Source organism: Coffea arabica, chromosome 1e, assembly GCF_036785885.1.
Source record: "Coffea arabica cultivar ET-39 chromosome 1e, Coffea Arabica ET-39 HiFi, whole genome shotgun sequence".
Classification (NCBI taxonomy): Eukaryota; Viridiplantae; Streptophyta; class Magnoliopsida; order Gentianales; family Rubiaceae; genus Coffea; species Coffea arabica.
In genome coordinates, this window is record NC_092311.1 from 34566375 (window position 1) to 34586782 (window position 20408).

A 20408-nucleotide genomic window follows, 5' to 3' on the forward strand; every position below is an offset into this window, starting at 1 on the left:
TTTCGAAGCTAAGAGATTGGGCTACAATGTTACGGAAGGTGACTCAGCCCAGTTTCGAGTGTAACCAGGTCAAAAATGCAATATACTACACCAGAACCGCAAAAACAGATTCACAAATCGTATTCTGTTGTACACATCATAAATCAGGCTACCTAAGTCCAAATCTAGTAATTCCAAAGCCATCCGAAAGCTAAGAAACAGGGATACAATTCATCAGAAGATCTCAACAATCAATTCCGAAATATTCCCAACCAAAATAGACAATTACAGAAGCAATTCTCAAGTTCGGGTAGAAACAGGGCAACAAGGGTAATTCAATCTTTTCTCAAGCTACGTTGCTCCGATTAACCTGAAATTTTGTACGAATCTCTAAAATATCATTCCCTACAACTTCTATGTTTTAACCCAAGGCCAATTCGGCCCCTAGCTATGAGCTACAGTGCCAGGCAGAATGTAAGAACATGAAACCCTAGGTTTCCAATTTTCCTTCCAAAACAGAAATTTCTTGCAATTAACCACCAAATACACCTTCTAGCTTCATTCTATATCATTTCCAATCATCATACATAGCCACACCATAACAATCATATTAAAACAGAAAAATCACGAATAATTATGAAAATTCACCAATCTTCACCAAAAGTCACAAAACCTTGCACCAATCCAACTCTATGACTATCACAAGTCACTAATTAAACATTATTAAGAATAAAGAAAGGATTGCTAGTCATGATACCTTGAAATCTCAAGAAAGGTGATGGCTTAGTCCTTTCCCTTCTCCAATCACTCCACCACTACCTTCAATTTTCCTAAACAAGTGACTTTTGTGGAGGAATTTGAAATTTTAACGGTTGATTCACAAGATTGAGCAAGAAATGGAGTTGGAGTTGAAGGCTTTCTTCTTGTTTTTCCTCCTCAAGAATTCGGCCAAGATGCTAGAAGAATGAAGATGTTTTTGGTCAATTTTGATTTATTGGAAAATTTGGTTCAAAGGTCAAAGTCTAACCAAATCACAAAGTGACACTTGTCACTCTCATTAATGCTTGGCTATCCTTTTGTCTCTCCACTCTCATCCATATAACAACCTTTAATTATCTCTTAGCACTTGGTAAAATAAATCCGGTATCCAAAACTTAACCTAATTGGCCGAATTTTTCCGAACATTTCGCACTAGCGGGTCCCACATTCGATATAAACTTTTAATTTCACATGAACTAACTTTTACTAGAAAAATGATTTAAAAACTATATTTTGCTCATAAAAATTATCTGGGGAATGTTCTAATAAAGAAAAGGTATCAAAGTGTGAAATTAAATAAAATAAAGCCTAGAATTTCGGTAAATTTTCGGGTCCTCACACCCTCTCCCCCTTAAAAAAATTTCGCCCTCGAAATTTTACCTTCATTTGCCTCAGACGAGTCCGGAACTGTTTGGTTGCCTAACGCATACACTTTTGCTGGCCCACTAGTTCGGTTCCCTCTTTCCTTTGCTTGTTTTGCTTTAGCTCCTTCCAGTTGCGGAATACTACCTCCGCGTGACTGTCTCCTCGGACAGTTGCTAACTTGGTGCTCACCACTCCCACAAATCAAGCACTTCCACCCTTTCCGCCAACAATCGTTCTCGGTAGGATTGGCCTTTCCGCAATAGCCACAAGTCAAGTAGGAAGCCATCTTTTGGCTTTTTGGAGAAGTCTCCCCATGTCGGGTTTGGCTTCCTTTGGTAGACCTTCTGTGGCGACCCCACTTCCCCCTAAGGCGAACCAAAGGGTTGGCGGGCCGTCTGCCCAGCTCTCGCCAGGACTCACGCAAGCATTCTAACCCAAAACCTTCCGACTATTAACCTAAACTATTACAATAATGATTCTTCCGAAACAAATCAATTTCTATCACCACGATAACTTCAGAGATAACAGCATATAACTTAGCCAATCGACGGTTCTTAAATATCTCACACGCCGCTCGCAAAGGTTTAGGACGTACTATACCAATACAAACATACAAACCGAGTATTAGAATTAGGGATTACACTTTTCCAGTTTCAAGTGGCAATCCAAAATGAAAGATACAAAGCTTAGCTTAGAATTCATTACAAACCGAAAATTACATTCAAATTACTCAAGTACAACCATAGGAAATATAAGTTGCTCAAATACTTTCAAACTTCCCATCCTGTAAGGAAAACAAATAAACGTGGGGTGAGCTAAAGCTCAGTGGTGCCCCAAAACATGCAGTCACGTAAATCAAACAGCGAGTAATAACTCAAACAAATTGAACAATTAGGAAAGCGTATAACAGCACAAGGTAGGATACAGGGGCTCTAGGGAGCCATTCTCCTCGCTTGATCAGATACCCTCGTAGTTGACCCTCCGTCAACTTTCACTACTTATAGTCCATGTAGATCCACTTATTTTAATCCTAACCCGTCACCGTTCATACCTCTGCTTCGGGCCCGAACTTCGCCTACCGACGCAGTATACTCGAGATATACCCGTATAAAATTAGTCGAGGGATTCACCCAACGACGTTATGGTAGTTGGATTCACGAGTCGAGGGATTCACCCAACGACGCAACTACATTTAGATTCACGGGTTTATTAGAAAATGTTTCACACACGTCACCACTCGAACGGCTAGTGCGATAAAGTACACACTGCTCACTTCGATGGATCAGAAACCATTTATTTCATTTTTGACAATTATCACATAGCGAGTTGATAAAGCGCTTAACCATATAAGCATAAAACAAGCAGGGACACTCACCCAGAGTGAAGTTCAGATGTCAAGTTGGGAATCGAATTCCGCGTCCTCGCAAAATCCTAAAAACCAAATTTTGAAACTATAAGTTTCTATTCAGTTTTTAAGCTTATACATGCTGAGGTATACTTTATATATTACTAGTTTACTACCCTTAGAAAAATTAGGAAAACTACTTAGGTTGAAAATTGACAAACTTAGAAGAAATGTTTCTTATAGTTTTCCGTAAGATACTCTTTCTTATAAAGGGTAACTAGTATCGTTTTCTTGAAATAAGTCGACAAATCTCTTAACAACAATGTTAGAAAGTTACTTTGAACATTTCTCTAAAGTTACGGCTTTTGCAAAAATTATCCTTAAAAACTATTTTTCCTAAAATAGGGTTTCTTGCCGAGCAAGTCTCCCAAGCTTTTCACTAAAATTAGTAAAGCTCGTATTTTGGAACTTTTCCTATAGTTAACTATCCAAGTGCAAAGCTTAAAGAAAGAAAAAGAATTAAAATAAGACTTAGAGTTTCCAAAAGCTATAGAACTTATTTTACTATAGCTATCAAGGCTAGTTTGAGCTAAAGGAAATTATCGAGTTGGAAAGTTTTAGGCAAAACACTAGATATGGAGTTTTATAATATAATACTAGCTGGAAAATATTTTTGATTAATTTTGATCACAGCTACTCGAGTTCGCAAGGTCGATACAACTTCCACAGCTCCGATTCCGTTTCGAAGTCATAATATGGATCAAAATATGGCAAAAATCACATAGCAGATTACTAGGGCTTCGTCAATCATTAGCCCTAGCTTTCAACAAGTGCATCTCTGAATAAAATAAAATGATCAACCGAGGCTTCATCAATCATTAGCACTTGGTCTCAGCAAGCCCATCATAAGCAAATAAAAATAAAAGTAAAGCCTCCAAGACATTCCAGCAATTAAGATACTTTAGATCAAATTTTTCCTCTGGTTTAAACATGGTGTTAGGTACTCAAATCCAGCATGTAAACACTTAGTTAGTTATTAAAAATTTCCACTTCAAAATTAGATTCATTCGGCAACTAAAATCATCCAGAAAAATCCAGAAATTTTGTTCATCAGCCACGGATGTACATGCATGAAGAGATGTTCTGTTTTCATTTTATTTTCTGGGTTAAAACATGCTTTTAAACTCCCAACTTCCCCATGCAATTACTTAGCAAAACAATGCACATTTCCAGATCAGGAGTTGAAATTAAACCATGATTACAAAACCCAAAATTTCCAGGTTAAACCTCACGGCTTTTCAAGGAAAAATGTCCAGCAGCTCGTTAGTTCTTAAATCAAATTTTTCCTCGGCTCATTCAGAGATTCAAATGCTCAAATTCAACATACAACTACTTAACTAACTGACTAACATTTTTGGTTCAAGAATTAAATTCGAACAACAGCAAGAGTCAGTCATCAAATTAAATTCCAGCTAGCCTCGGTTGTAATCTGCACAGAAACTGATTGCATTTTTCTTTTTGTTTTCTGTTCTAACTCAACCAATTAATTACATGCGTAGCTTAATCATCTTGTAATTTACTAGTTAGTTATGGTTAGAGGCTTAAAACAGCAAGATTATTCCACATGAAACTATATTATTCAAAACAACTCTCGGCAGAAATTTTCTTCATCGAAACAGAATTTTCCTAAGCTCCTTAGTTCATCATCCAATTTTTTCTTCAGTTAAAACCTTGTATTTTGCCCTTAATTCTCACATGCAGAATTACTGAGTTAATTAACTATCATTCCAGACCAGAAATCAGTTCGGCAACAGCAATACACATTCATAACTCCAGAATTTTGTGCAACTTCTACTCGGTGAGCTTGCATGTGAAGAATTCTGTTTCATTTTTATTTTCCAGAGTAATCCAGGCTAATTAATTTCAGGTGTGACTTTATCATCTTGTTTTCAGGTGATTAATACACAAATACAAACATTGATCATCCCACAAATAACGAATTAAAGCTACAACATTCCAGCTCAAGCTCACGGCAGAACCATATTTTTTTTTCCTTCCAATTTCTGGTAGCTTAACATCAAATTATCACATAGCTAGTTACATCATCCGAGCTTAAAGACCTCACATGCAAGTCCAAAGCATTGCTTATACTACCTCTGGTTAACCATTTTCAGTCCAGAAATTACATCACTGGAATCTCACTCACACGACAAAGTGCTGAAGTCAGTCCCTCTCTCTCGGCTCTTGTCCTCTCGCACAGGTATGTTGGTTCTGGTTTGGGTTGTAGCGGTTGCAACTGGTGGTGGTGGAGACTGGATGGCAACCGGCTGATCTTGGAGAATGCAGAAGGAAGTTTGCTCACGGTTTCTCCTCCTCTCCTCCCTCTTCAATGCTCGCGGACAGAACTAGAAATGGAATTGCAGCTCTCAGCTTCCTCCCTCACTCTCGGCTATATGGTGCAGCTCATCCTTTCTCTCACTCTCGGTCGATGATAACAAGGTGAAGGTGGAGTGTTTGGGAGGTTCAAGTGTGCAGGTGGTGAAGATGAGCATTGGCCGAATGGAGAGGTGAGTGATCATGGTGTCCGAGGGAGTGTTTGGCGTTGCGTGGAATGGTTATGGCCGTGGGGTGATTATGGTGAAATTGTGAAGGGTAGTTTAGTCTTTTCACTTCTCCTCCTAATATCCACTTAAGACCTTAGTTCTAACTTAGCTCCAAAAATTATCCCCAAGTGTGATTTGAACGCCTAATGATTCTCTAATCTTGCAAGGCTTTGATTATCGGAATTTTTTTTTTCATCTTAAGTATGGTTAGAATACTTGTATTGTTTTTATCTAGAATTTATCGGTTGCAAAATAATATTAAGGTTTCTATCTGCACTTAACCTTATTCGAAATTAAAATTAGCTATTGAAAATTAAAGAATTATTTTTAAGGAGTAAACTTAATATAACTCAAGAATTATTAACTTAGTGAAACAAAGCTAAGTGCTTTAATAGTTAGCACCGTTATATTATTTTGCACATAAAAGTTATTTTTAATTTACTTATTTAAAACAAATGAAATAATGTTATAGATTAGAAGAAGAACTACGAATAAAATATGCACTAGTATATAAAAGCGAGTGAAAGTAATACTAGAAAAGATTAAGGAATACGGATGCTAGATAAAGGTGAAATTGAAGTATGCATTGGTATTTATCTGCAACATTCAAGGTTCTCACATCCTCCCCTCCTTACAATGAATTTTGTCCTCAAAATTCAAGCTTACTAGAGAAATAAATCAGGGTACTTGTTCTGCATTTCTTCTTCTAATTCCCAAGTCGCTTCCTCCAGTCCATGATTCTTCCATAGAATCTTTACCAGAGGAATTTCCTTATTTCTCAGTTCCTTCATTTCTCTCTCCAAAATCCTGACCGGTCCTTCTTCATACGTTAATGTCTCATCCACCTCAATTCCTTCCAGTGGCAGCACGTGACTTGGATCAGGATAATATTTCCTAAGCATGGAAACATGAAATACATCGTGAATCTTAGCCATGCTTGCAGGCAACTTCAATTGATACGCTACTAACCCAACTCTCTTCAAAATTTTGAAAGGTCCGATATACCTTGGTTTCAGCTTCTTACCTTTCTTAGACACTACTCCGCCCTTCAAGGGTTTAATTCTGAGGAAAACCTTGTCTCCTACTTCGAATTCCAAATCTTTCCTCCTTGTGTCGGCGTAGCTCTTTTGTCTACTCTGAGCAACTTGAAGCCTTTCTCTAATTAGTTTTACTTTCTCCTGGGCTTCTTCTATCCAAGGTATAGCTGTAGGATCTACGATTTTCTTTTCTCCAACTTCATCCCAATGAATCGGAGATCGACACCTTCTTCCATACAAAGCCTCATAAGGTGCCATTTGAATCGAAGCCTGATAGCTGTTATTATATGCAAATTCCACTAAAGTCATATATTGGCTCCACTTACCTCCAAAATCCAGTATACACGACCTCAGTAGATCCTCCAGAGTTTGAATTGTCCTTTCCGATTGCCCGTCGGTTTGAGGATGGTACGCAGTACTAAACTTCAACTTGGTCCCCAAAGAGTCCTGAAATTTCTGCCAAAAACGAGAGACGAATCTTGGGTCTCGATCAGACACAATACTCACTGGAATACCATGTAGCCTTAGGATCTCTTCTGTGTACAACTTGACCAATTTCTCCAATGAAAAACTCATGCTTACGGGTAAGAAGTGTGCAGACTTCGTGAGTCGATCGACTATTACCCAAATTGCATCAAAACCTTTTTGACTTTTAGGTAGTCCCGTTACAAAATCCATTGTTATGTGTTCCCATTTCCATTCAGGGATTTCTAACGGTTGCAATAAACCAGAAGGCTTTTGATGTTCAGCTTTTACTTGTTGGCAGATCAAGCATTTTTGCACAAACGCGGCCACGTCCTTTTTCAAACCTTCCCACCAGTATAATCCCTTCACATCGTGATACATCTTGGTCATTCCTGGGTGTATAGTATACTTCGATCGATGTGATTCTTCTAAAATCTCTTTCCTTATCTCTTTATCTGCCGGAATCACAATTCGATCTCGAAACCTCAATACCCCTTCAGGCCCTAATTTGAAATCTAGGGTTTCCCCTTTTTGCACTTTCTCCAAATTCTTCCGAATTATAGGGTCCATTTTCTGGGCCTCCTTAATACGCTCTAGTAACGGTGACTTCAATGATAAGTTCCCAAATAAAACCTTCAATTTCTCCAAGCGAGGGTTCCAACCACTTAATTCTTCTAGCATATCCCACTCTTTTACCATTAACCCTGCTACTTGGGCCTTCCTACTAAGAGCGTCAGCCACCACATTCGCTTTTCCTGGATGGTAATTAATCGAGCAATCATAATCTTCCAGAAATTCTACCCATCGCCTTTGTCTCAAATTTAGTTCCTTTTGGGAGAACAGGTACTTGAGGCTCTTATGGTCCGTATAAACCTCAAAAGTCACGCCGTACAAGTAGTGTCTCCATTTCTTCAAGGCAAAAATTACTGCGGCTAGTTCTAGGTCATGAGTTGGGTAGTTTTGTTCGTGGGGTTTCAATCTCCTAGAAGCATAGGCAACTACCTTACCCATTTGCATTAAGACACATCCCAGACCTTCTCTGGAAGCATCAGAATATACCGCATAACCTTCACCTCCATCGGGTAAAACCAAAACGAGAGCGGATGTTAACCGCTTATTTAGTTCCTGAAAACTTGACTCGCACTTCGGAGTCCAGACAAACTTGGCTCCTTTCTTGGTTAGCTCAGTCATAGGTCCTGCAATCTTCGAGAAATCCTGGATAAATCGCCTATAATAACCTGCTAAACCCAAGAAACTTCTAACTTCAGTTGGAGTTTCTGGTTGTTTCCAATTCATAACAGCCTCAACCTTTGCCGGATCCACGGCAATTCCACCTTCAGAAACTCTGTGCCCTAGAAAAGATATTTCAGTCAACCAAAACTCACACTTACTGAATTTGGCATACAGCTTATGTTCTCTTAGTATCTGCAAAACCACCTCTAAATGCTTAGCATGCTCCTCTCGAGTCTTAGAGTAAATCAGGATATCATCTATGAAAACCACTACAAACTGATCCAGATACTTCTTAAAAATTCTCTGCATCAGGTCCATGAAAGCAGCTGGTGCGTTGGTTAATCCAAAAGGCATGACTGCAAACTCAAAATGTCCATATCTTGTACTGAAAGCAGTCTTGGGTATATCTTCCCTCTTGATCTTCAACTGATAGTACCCTTGCCTTAAATCCAGCTTAGAGAAGACCACTGACCCTTGCAGTTGGTCGAACAAGCTATCAATCAACGGTAGAGGGTATTTATTCTTAATTGTAACCTCATTTAACCCTCGGTAATTGATACATAACCTCAAGCTTCCATCTTTTTTCTTAACGAATAAGACGGGTGCTCCTCATGGTGAATCACTCTCCTTCACAAAGCCCTTCTCCAACAGATCCTGTAATTGAATTTTCAATTCTTTTAGCTCGGCAGGAGCCATTCGATATGGGGTCTTAGAAATTGGAGCCGTTCCAGGCATCAAGTCAATCTTAAATTCCACTTCTCTTTCCGGCGGTAGAGTCCTTAGCTCTTCGGGAAAAACATCCGAAAATTCCCGTACCACTGGTACATCCTCCAGCTTCACTTGATCACTGGGAGCGTTTATCAAGAAGGCTAAGAAACCTTGCGCTCCTTTAAACAACATTTTCCTTGCTTGAATTCCTGAGATCATAGCAGATGATGCTAACCTACCCTTGACATCTAACCTCAGGGTTGCTTCACCAGATATACAAAATTCCACCACTTTTGCTCGACAGTCAAGTTTAGCATGGTGATGGCCTAGAAAATCCATGCCTATTATAACATCGTAACCTTTTATGTCCAGACTGATCAAATCCACTAGCATTTTATGCTCTCCAATCCAGAATTCACAATTCTTATAAGCCAGACTAGTGATTACATTCTTATTACCCATGGGTGTCCTAACTTCAAGATCAAAGGGTAATCTAACAGGTTGCACATCTATTCCAGACATAAAGGATGGATTTACGAATGAATGGGTTGCACCAGGGTCAATTAACACTTTAGCTAATCGATGAAAAATCGGAAGTGTACCTTCCACCACTTCCGAGGAATCAGGTACAGGTTGGTCACCTATAGCATACACTCTGGCAGGAACTGTCGGCCGGCTCCCTCCAGAAGTGTTTGGTCTAGCATTCGAAGTAGTCCCTTCCTGCATTTTTGGACATCCAGAAATTTGGTGCTCGCTACTTCCACATTTCAAGCACTTTCCTTGCTTCTTCCAGCAGCTATCCATAGTATGACCAGGTTTCTTACAATATGCACAAGTCATTTGGGGAATTATGGCTCGGCCTCCTTGCAAGGTATTCCTAGGTTGTGCTCTTCCAATCGGTCCCCCTCTAATTCCATTGTTTCTTTCCCCTGCATTCCTTGCCCCGGTTCCCCTTACTAGTGCATCTCGCGGTGCTCCGGGACTAGTCACTCCGCCTGTTCCTCGGCCCACTTTAGCCGGTGGAGTATTTCCATACGTCGGCTCTCGACTACTGCTGGGGGCAAATCTTTTCTTAGCTTGAAAAGATTTCACTTGAGCTCTAGCTACTTCAATTCTCTGAGCTCTTTCGACAGCATCTGTGAAAGTATCTATCCTTACGGCGGCTAAACTTTCCTGTAGTTCCACATTCAAACCCTGCACAAACCACCGAACACGCCTTTGCTCGGTGGCTATCAACTCAGGTGCAAAGCGGGATAGCTTTGTGAACTGGATTTCATATTCGGCGACACTCATCGCCCCTTGCTTGCATCTAATGAAATCATCCTCTCTCTTCTCTTGAATGAGAGGTGGAAGGAATTTGGCATTGAACTTCCTTGTGAAGTTCACCCAAGTCCTTGGTGTATGATTAGTCTCCCAATGAACCCTCATTAGGTTCCACCAGGAGCGAGCAGCTCCCTCAAACTGGAAGGTGGCAAAAGTCACCTTTCGCTCCTCCGTATAGTTTAAGGCGGCGAAGATCTCAGTGATCCTCTCCTACCAGCTTTCAGCCACTTCCGGCTCAGGTCCTCCGTAGAATTTGGGAGGTCCAAACTTCAGGAACCCTTCCAGTGCCCGATCATCGGGATCAACTGGGCCTCCCTGATGACGCCCTGGTCCAGTGGCTTGGTTTTCAGTCAAGCGCTCTAGAACGTCAGTGATACGGTTAATAGCGGTGGCCACTCCATCTCCGGCCCCGCCCTCTTGCCCTTGGTCTGGGTTGACCTCAGGCTCTCTATCTCTACCCGCTTCCGGGTGTTGTCTAGTGGGTCTCCCGCGGCCCCTTCCTATTACTTGGCGATCCGTAGTCTAAATTATGCCTATTATGGAAGGATAAGGCGATTAGGCGAAGTATTATTTATTTATGATTATTATCATTTCCTTAGTAAATAAAATCAATATGGAAATGGAGGAAAAGGTAAGTAAAACACTTAACATATATTTCTAAGTGAAAGTCATACAAATAATAAGTTGGGACATTTCCAAAAGTAAGGCACATGACTAGCAAAAATACATACAAATAGTCCCTTAAACAAAAATTAGGGATATGGTGCCTCCGAAGCAAGTCATCCACCTGGACAAAACTTGATGGCCTAGCTAATATCCCCCTATTCTAACCCTACATATCCAATATGGTCGAATCGATCCAAGCCTAACCCTCAGCAGGGCTATCGGGAGCTATGTCCTCCTCCGGATCCTCCTCCGGGTCCTCCTCTGGATCCTCCTCCGGATCCTCTTCCGGGTCCTGCTCCGGATCCTCTTCCGGGTCCTCCTGCTCAACACTCTGAAGGATACTCGTGGCCTCATCTATCATCATCACGGCATCAGCCCTGATACCGACACTCCTATCATGTATCCTCTCGGCCAATCTAGTCACCCTCGCTCTCTGACGCGCTATCTCTACGCGAGCAGCCTCCAGCCTAGCATGCTCCGCTGCTACCCTCTGCTCTAACTCCGCTATGCGGTCGAACTGAGTGTCCACCATGATACTCAGCTCCTCTACGTCCTGAGACAAAGTGAAGTTAGCGTCCCTCAGCTGGCGACGCTCATCATCCAGGGATAGTACTAGCTCATTGGGGTAGGCATAAGTGGCCCTACACTGACATCGAGGATGCCTATCTGCTGGGGTGTAACGTATATGGGCACCTCCGCCTCGTGGCCTATAAGAGATGGACCTAAGAGGCTCTATATGTCCATTAGACGCCCCACAACCATTAGCATGCCCGTTACCATTCTCCATACTGCAAAAGAATTGAAACTTAGAGGTTAGAACTTAAATAGCTAATTAAATCGGCATTACTTAAGATGTATCTAATGGTTTCAATTCTTACTTCTAGAAGGATCAGGATTTCTAGCTCGTATAGTATATCTCTCAAATAACTTTTCTAACCTAGGCTCTGATACCACCTGTGGCGACCCCACTTCCCCCTAAGGCGAACCAAAGGGTTGGCGGGCCGTCTGCCCAACTCTCGCCAGGACTCACGCAAGCATTCTAACCCAAAACCTTCCGACTATTAACCTAAACTATTACAATAATGATTCTTCCGAAACAAATCAATTTCTATCACCACGATAACTTCAGAGATAACAGCATATAACTTAGCCAATCGACGGTTCTTAAATATCTCACACGCCGCTCGTAAAGGTTTAGGACGTACTATACCAATACAAACATACAAACCGAGTATTAGAATTAGGGATTACACTTTTCCAGCTTCAAGTGGCAATCCAAAATGAAAGATACAAAGCTTAGCTTAGAATTCATTACAAACCGAAAATTACATTCAAATTACTCAAGTACAACCATAGGAAATATAAGCTGCTCAAATACTTTCAAACTTCCCATCCTGTAAGGAAAACAAATAAACGTGGGGTGAGCTAAAGCTCAGTGGTGCCCCAAAACATGCAGTCACGTAAATCAAACAGCGAGTAATAACTCAAACAAATTGAACAATTAGGAAAGCGTATAACAGCACAAGGTAGGATACAGGAGCTCTCCGGAGCCATTCTCCTCGCTTGATCAGATACCCTCGTAGTTGACCCTCCGTCAACTTTCACTACCTATAGTCCATGTAGATCCACTTATTTTAATCCTAACCCGTCACCGTTCATACCTCTGCTTCGGGCCCGAACTTCGCCTACCGACGCAGTATACTCGAGATATACCCGTATAAAATTAGTCGAGGGATTCACCCAACGACGTTATGGTAGTTGGATTCACGAGTCGAGGGATTCACCCAACGACGCAACTACATTTAGATTCACGGGTTTATTAGAAAATGTTTCACACACGTCACCACTCGAACGGCTAGTGCGATAAAGTACACACTGCTCACTTCGATGGATCAGAAACCATTTATTTCATTTTTGACAATTATCACATAGCGAGTTGATAAAGCGCTTAACCATATAAGCATAAAACAAGCAGGGACACTCACCCAGAGTGAAGTTCAGATGTCAAGTTGGGAATCGAATTCCGCGTCCTCGCAAAATCCTAAAAACCAAATTTTGAAACTATAAGTTTCTATTCAGTTTTTAAGCTTATACATGCTGAGGTATACTTTATATATTACTAGTTTACTACCCTTAGAAAAATTAGGAAAACTACTTAGGTTGAAAATTGACAAACTTAGAAGAAATGTTTCTTATAGTTTTCCGTAAGATACTCTTTCTTATAAAGGGTAACTAGTATCGTTTTCTTGAAATAAGTCGACAAATCTCTTAACAACAATGTTAGAAAGTTACTTTGAACATTTCTCTAAAGTTACGGCTTTTGCAAAAATTATCCTTAAAAACTATTTTTCCTAAAATAGGGTTTCTTGCCGAGCAAGTCTCCCAAGCTTTTCACTAAAATTAGTAAAGCTCGTATTTTGGAACTTTTCCTATAGTTAACTATCCAAGTGCAAAGCTTAAAGAAAGAAAAAGAATTAAAATAAGACTTAGAGTTTCCAAAAGCTATAGAACTTATTTTACTATAGCTATCAAGGCTAGTTTGAGCTAAAGGAAATTATCGAGTTGGAAAGTTTTAGGCAAAACACTAGATATGGAGTTTTATAATATAATACTAGCTGGAAAATATTTTTGATTAATTTTGATCACAGCTACTCGAGTTCGCAAGGTCGATACAACTTCCACAGCTCCGATTCCGTTTCGAAGTCATAATATGGATCAAAATATGGCAAAAATCACATAGCAGATTACTAGGGCTTCGTCAATCATTAGCCCTAGCTTTCAACAAGTGCATCTCTGAATAAAATAAAATGATCAACCGAGGCTTCATCAATCATTAGCACTTGGTCTCAGCAAGCCCATCATAAGCAAATAAAAATAAAAGTAAAGCCTCCAAGACATTCCAGCAATTAAGATACTTTAGATCAAATTTTTCCTCTGGTTTAAACATGGTGTTAGGTACTCAAATCCAGCATGTAAACACTTAGTTAGTTATTAAAAATTTCCACTTCAAAATTAGATTCATTCGGCAACTAAAATCATCCAGAAAAATCCAGAAATTTTGTTCATCAGCCACGGATGTACATGCATGAAGAGATGTTCTGTTTTCATTTTATTTTCTGGGTTAAAACATGCTTTTAAACTCCCAACTTCCCCATGCAATTACTTAGCAAAACAATGCACATTTCCAGATCAGGAGTTGAAATTAAACCATGATTACAAAACCCAAAATTTCCAGGTTAAACCTCACGGCTTTTCAAGGAAAAATGTCCAGCAGCTCGTTAGTTCTTAAATCAAATTTTTCCTCGGCTCATTCAGAGATTCAAATGCTCAAATTCAACATACAACTACTTAACTAACTGACTAACATTTTTGGTTCAAGAATTAAATTCGAACAACAGCAAGAGTCAGTCATCAAATTAAATTCCAGCTAGCCTCGGTTGTAATCTGCACAGAAACTGATTGCATTTTTCTTTTTGTTTTCTGTTCTAACTCAACCAATTAATTACATGCGTAGCTTAATCATCTTGTAATTTACTAGTTAGTTATGGTTAGAGGCTTAAAACAGCAAGATTATTCCACATGAAACTATATTATTCAAAACAACTCTCGGCAGAAATTTTCTTCATCGAAACAGAATTTTCCTAAGCTCCTTAGTTCATCATCCAATTTTTTCTTCAGTTAAAACCTTGTATTTTGCCCTTAATTCTCACATGCATAATTACTGAGTTAATTAACTATCATTCCAGACCAGAAATCAGTTCGGCAACAGCAATACACATTCATAACTCCAGAATTTTGTGCAACTTCTACTCGGTGAGCTTGCATGTGAAGAATTCTGTTTCATTTTTATTTTCCAGAGTAATCCAGGCTAATTAATTTCAGGCGTGACTTTATCATCTTGTTTTCAGGTGATTAATACACAAATACAAACATTGATCATCCCACAAATAACGAATTAAAGCTACAACATTCCAGCTCAAGCTCACGGCAGAACCATATTTTTTTTTCCTTCCAATTTCTGGTAGCTTAACATCAAATTATCACATAGCTAGTTACATCATCCGAGCTTAAAGACCTCACATGCAAGTCCAAAGCATTGCTTATACTACCTCTGGTTAACCATTTTCAGTCCAGAAATTACATCACTGGAATCTCACTCACACGACAAAGTGCTGAAGTCAGTCCCTCTCTCTCGGCTCTTGTCCTCTCGCACAGGTATGTTGGTTCTGGTTTGGGTTGTAGCGGTTGCAACTGGTGGTGGTGGAGACTGGATGGCAACCGGCTGATCTTGGAGAATGCAGAAGGAAGTTTGCTCACGGTTTCTCCTCCTCTCCTCCCTCTTCGATGCTCGCGGACAGAACTAGAAATGGAATTGCAGCTCTCAGCTTCCTCCGTCACTCTCGGCTATATGGTGCAGCTCATCCTTTCTCTCACTCTCGATCGATGATAACAAGGTGGAAGGTACTTCTCGGTAAATTCTCTTTACCACTTTGCTCGAATTACGTTCCACCATGATCGGGCCGGTCCCTCAAATTGAAATACTGCAAAGTTCACTTGCCTTTGCTCAGTGTAGTTTAGGGCTGTAAAGATATTAACCATGGTTTGTATCCATTGTTCAGCCACGTCCGGATCGGGCCCTCCAAGGAATTTTGGCGGAGCAAATTTTTGGAACCTTTCAAGAGTCTTATCCTCGCCCATCTCAGTGTTTCAATTTTGGTTTACGGGTATTTGGCCTTGTTGATCCACTAGTCTTGCCAAGATATCCGTCATTTGTTGCATTGCCGTTGCCGTTTGGTCTCCAGTCGCAGCTCTTGATCCCTGCCCTTGCTCGGCTGACGTTTCCCTTTCTCCCCTTGATTCCGGGGTCCGCTCATTTCCCCGTCCTCGACCACGTCCACGACTACGTCTCCCGTCCATAGATATGTTTTTCCCTCTCTCTTTTCTTTTCGTTTCCCCAAAAGGTATTTTAGTGAATAAACATAGTAAATTAACTAACCACCAATTCCAACATACCAAATACACAAGTAAACATATACGTACATAACACGCCAGATCAAGGAGGCAGATAATCAAATACACAAATACATATCAAGTTTGACAGATAATATATACACGAATTCACATGCTAACGTCATGTAGTAGCCATATATGGGTGCATCAAAAGAAAAGGGATACGTTGCCCCACACCATGTTAACCCCGTCCGGTCTCTCACGTCACTTTCTATCCCACTAGATGTCCATTGGACTCTTGAAATCATTCTAGCCAGACCAAGCCTGTTCATTTCCCAAAATGCGAATCTCAAATACTGAGCATCGCCTCAACGCTAAAGTACTCTGGCACGAGAATCCGAAATAAGACAATTAACATCTCGAGCTGGCCAGTCCCAAGAGTAAACCATCTACAATCGAAATTCCTACCCGACATACCTATCTATGGTCCTCAAATACCATGAGAGAGATTTAAAGCCTATAACATTCACAATTCATAGCTTATGCTCAAACGAGCACTTAGTCCCTCATACTCATTCACCACTTAGTCCAGGCTCACTCCGCGCAGAGACCACGCGAAATAGGCTCTAGGTTTTATCCCTCAATTGCTTAACTTTAAAGTCAAATCGAATTCCCACAGTCCAGCATCCTAAACTTTAGCCTAGGATAAACTACAGAGATCTGAAACCTAAGCTCTGATACCAACTGTGACGGCCCCACCTTCCCCTAAGGCGAACCAAAGGGTTCGGCGGGCCGCCTGCCCACCTCTCGCCGGGACTCAGTCAGTCACTACAGTCCTCAAATAAATTACAATATAAATCTCAAATATACATCAAATTCTCCAATAAATACAAGTCATAAGCGAAGCGAAAACTATTCCCAACTATACATAAAATGATTCCAAATCCAAACTGTGCAAGATGTATGCCATCCAGTCACGTGAATAAGTACTACAAGCCTTCCTTCACCACGAGCCCTGTGGAGGGGAATAAAATAGTTTTGGGGTGAGCTAAAAGCTCAGTGAGTAACCAATAAAAGTAGTCATCAAATCAGTTTCTCAATAGTACATTTCAATGATGTCATGAATCAGTAATCAAATATACGTTTATTGCTCTGGTGAGCCAGTGAAATCATTGCACCTAAACACCCAACGCTCAAATAGATCACTTAACGTTAAACAATAAGGGGGAGCAACGTCAGTGCTCCGATCATGTCATGAACAGTAAACAGGGTGGAGACGTTGGTGTTCAGCACAAGACTCCCCAAGAACTCATTAAAGCCAAATCATGTCATGAACTCACATGCAAGCACGCATGATATGCAGTCGAGTAAATAATGCAAGAAACAATTCATAAGTAGCTTTGGAAACAGTTTGGGGTCACTCACATCCACGGCTCAGGAACCATCCATCATATATCATTGCCTTGCCCAAATCCAAGCCATTCAACTCAAACTCAAAGCCCTCAAATGCTTTCAAGGATCGGACAGCATATCCCCTTAATTTCCTTACTTTTCCAGCCGTCATGGCTTCATTATTTCCTCAGCCAGTCCCAAAGTCATACGAAATATAAATTCATCCCAACAGCCGTTCAATAGGCTCAAATTCATTCAAATACAAGATTTAACTAGGAAAATGACCGGAAATGAAAGTTAAGCTCTAACTCGGAAAATAGTTTTTGGCATCATTTAGCGGTTTTGGTACCACCGATATTAAGATTATCGGATGAAGGTGAAAGATACACCGTTTCGAAGCTAAGAGATTGGGCTACAATGTTACAGAAGGTCACTTAGCCCAGTTTCGAGTGTAACCAGGTCAAAAATGCAATAAACTACACCAGAACCGCAAAAATAGATTCACAAATCGCATTCTGGTGTACACATCATAAATCAGGCTACCTAAGTCCAAATCCAGTAATTCCAAAGCCATCCGAAAGCTAAGAAACAGGGCTACAATTAATAACAAGACCTAAACAACCAATTCCGAAATATTCCCAACCAAAATAGCCAATTACAGAAGCAATTCTCAAGTTCGGGTAGAAACAGGGCAACAAGGGTAATTCCATCGTTTCTCAAGATACATTGCTCCGATTGACCTGAAATTTCGTAGCCATCTCTAAAATATCATTCCCTACAACTTTTATGTTTTAATGCAAAGCCAATTCCACCCCTAGCTATGAGCTACAGTGCCAGGCAGAATGTAAGAACATGAAACCCTAGGTTTCCAATTTTCCTTCCAAAACAGAAATTTCTTGCAATTAACCACCAAATACACCTTCTAGCTTCATTCTATATCATTTCCAATCATCATACATAGCCACACCATAACAATCATATTAAAACAGAAAAATCACGAATAATTATGAAAATTCACCAATATTCACCAAAAGTCACAAAACCTTGCACCAATCCAACTCTATGACTAACACAAGTCACTAATTAAACATTATTAAGAACAAAGAAAGGATTGCTAGACATGATACCTTGAAATCTCAAGAAAGGTGATGGCTTAGTCCTTTCCCTTCTCCAATCACTCCACCACTACCTTCAATCTTCCTCAACAAGTGACTTTTGTGGAGGAATTTGAAATTTTAACGGTTGATTCACAAGATTGAGCAAGAAATGGAGTTGGAGTTGAAGGCTTTCTTCTTGTTTTTCCTCCTCAAGAATTTGGCCAAGATGCTAGAAGAATGAAGATGTTTTTGGTCAATTTTGATTTATTGGTAAAGTTGGTTCAAAGGTCAAAGTCTAACCAAATCACAAAGTGACACTTGTCACTCTCATTAATGCTTGGCTATCCTTTTGTCTCTCCACTCTCATCCATATAACAACCTTTAATTATCTCTTAGCACTTGGTAAAATAAATCCGGTATCCAAAAGTTAACCTAATTGGCCGAATTTTTCCGAACATTTCGCACTAACGGGTCCCACATTCGATATACACTCTTAATTTCACATGAACTAACTTTTACTAGAAAAATGATTTAAAAACTATATTCTGCTCATAAAAATTATCTGGAGAATTTTCCAATAAAGAAAAGGTATCAAAGTGTGAAATTAAATAAAATAAAGCCTAGAAATTCGGTAAATTTTCGGGTCCTCACACCCACTCCCCCTTAAAAAAATTTCGCCCTCGAAATTTTACCTTCATTTGCCTCAGACGAGTCCGGAACTGTTTGGTTGCCTAACGCATACACTTTTGCTGGCCCACTAGTTCGGTTCCCTCTTTCCTTTGCTTGTTTTGCTTTAGCTCCTTCCAGTTGCGGAATACTACCTCCGCGTGACTGTCTCCTCGGACAGTTGCTAACTTGGTGCTCACCACTCCCATAAATCAAGCACTTCCGCCCTTTCCGCCAACATTCGTTCTCGGTATGATTGGCCTTTCCGCAATAGCCACAAGTCAAGTAGGAAGCCATCTTTTGGCTTTCTGGAGAAGTCTCCCCATGTCCGGTTTGGCTTCCTTTGGTAGACCTTCCATTTCCCGCCCCTACTGTCCATGGCGGGTAGGATAAAAAGTTCACTTTCTGCATTTTAGAATGTGCTATTGATTCACAAGGAGGTTCTTCAATCACACTACCAACTGCACCTCTTTTCCGAGTTTGGGAGGCTTTTACTTGTGCCTTTGCATTCTCGATTCGTTGAGCCTTCTCAAGGGCCTCCGTAAAGGTATTCATTTGCGCCGCGGCTAACGCCACTTGGATGTCCAAATTCAGTCCCTGTATAAACCGTCTTACTCTGCGCCGTTCAGTGGCTACCAGTTCAGAAGCAAACTTGGATAATCTTGTAAATTTTGTTTCATATTCGGCCACACTTAACGTTCCCTGGCGTAATCCAATAAACTCCTCCTCCCACCTTTCTTGGACTAAAGGTGGAAGGTACTTCTCGGTAAATTCTCTTATGAAGTTCGCCCATGTCCAGATGGTCTGTTCTCTTTCCCACTTTGCTCGAATTACGTTCCACCATGATCGGGCCGGTCCCTCAAATTGAAATACTGCAAAGTTCACTTGCCTTTGCTCAGTGTAGTTTAGGGCTGTAAAGATATTAACCATGGTTTCTATCCATTGTTCAGCCACGTCCGGATCGGGCCCTCCAAGGAATTTTGGCGGAGCAAATTTTTGGAACCTTTCAAGAGCCTTATCCTCGCCCATCTCAGTGTTTCAATTTTGGTTTACGGGTATTTGGCCTTGTTGATCCACTAGTCTTGCCAAGATATCCATCATTTGTTGCATTGTCGTTGCCATTTGGTCTCCAGTCGCAGCTCTTGATCCCTGCCCTTGCTCGGCTGACGTTTCCCTTTCTCCTCTTGATTCCGGGGTCCGCTCATTTCCCCGTCCTCGACCACGTCCACGACTACGTCTCCCGTCCATAGATATGTTTTTCCCTATCTCTTTTCTTTTCGTTTCCCCAAAAGGTATTTTAGTGAATAAACACAGTAAATTAACTAAGCACCAATTCCAACATACCAAATACACAAGTAAACATATACGCACATAACACGCCAGATCAAGGAGGCAGATAATATATACACGAATTCACATGCTAACGTCATGTAGTAGCCATATATGGGTGCATCAAAAGAAAAGGGATACGTTGCCCCACACCATGTTAACCCCGTCCGGTCTCTCAGGTCACTTTCTATCCCACTAGATGTCCATTGGA

At 40.6% G+C, this 20408-nt stretch overlaps 1 protein-coding gene across 1 annotated transcript; it reads right to left on the reverse strand.

The window, feature by feature from the left end:
- Nucleotides 1-8675: 8675 nt before the first annotated feature.
- LOC140016778 (uncharacterized) lies at nt 8676-10067 on the reverse strand. The gene has a single exon (XM_072070588.1). The coding sequence runs from the start codon at nt 10065-10067 to the stop codon at nt 8676-8678; it is 1392 nt and encodes a 463-aa protein (XP_071926689.1).
- Nucleotides 10068-20408: the final 10341 nt, after the last annotated feature.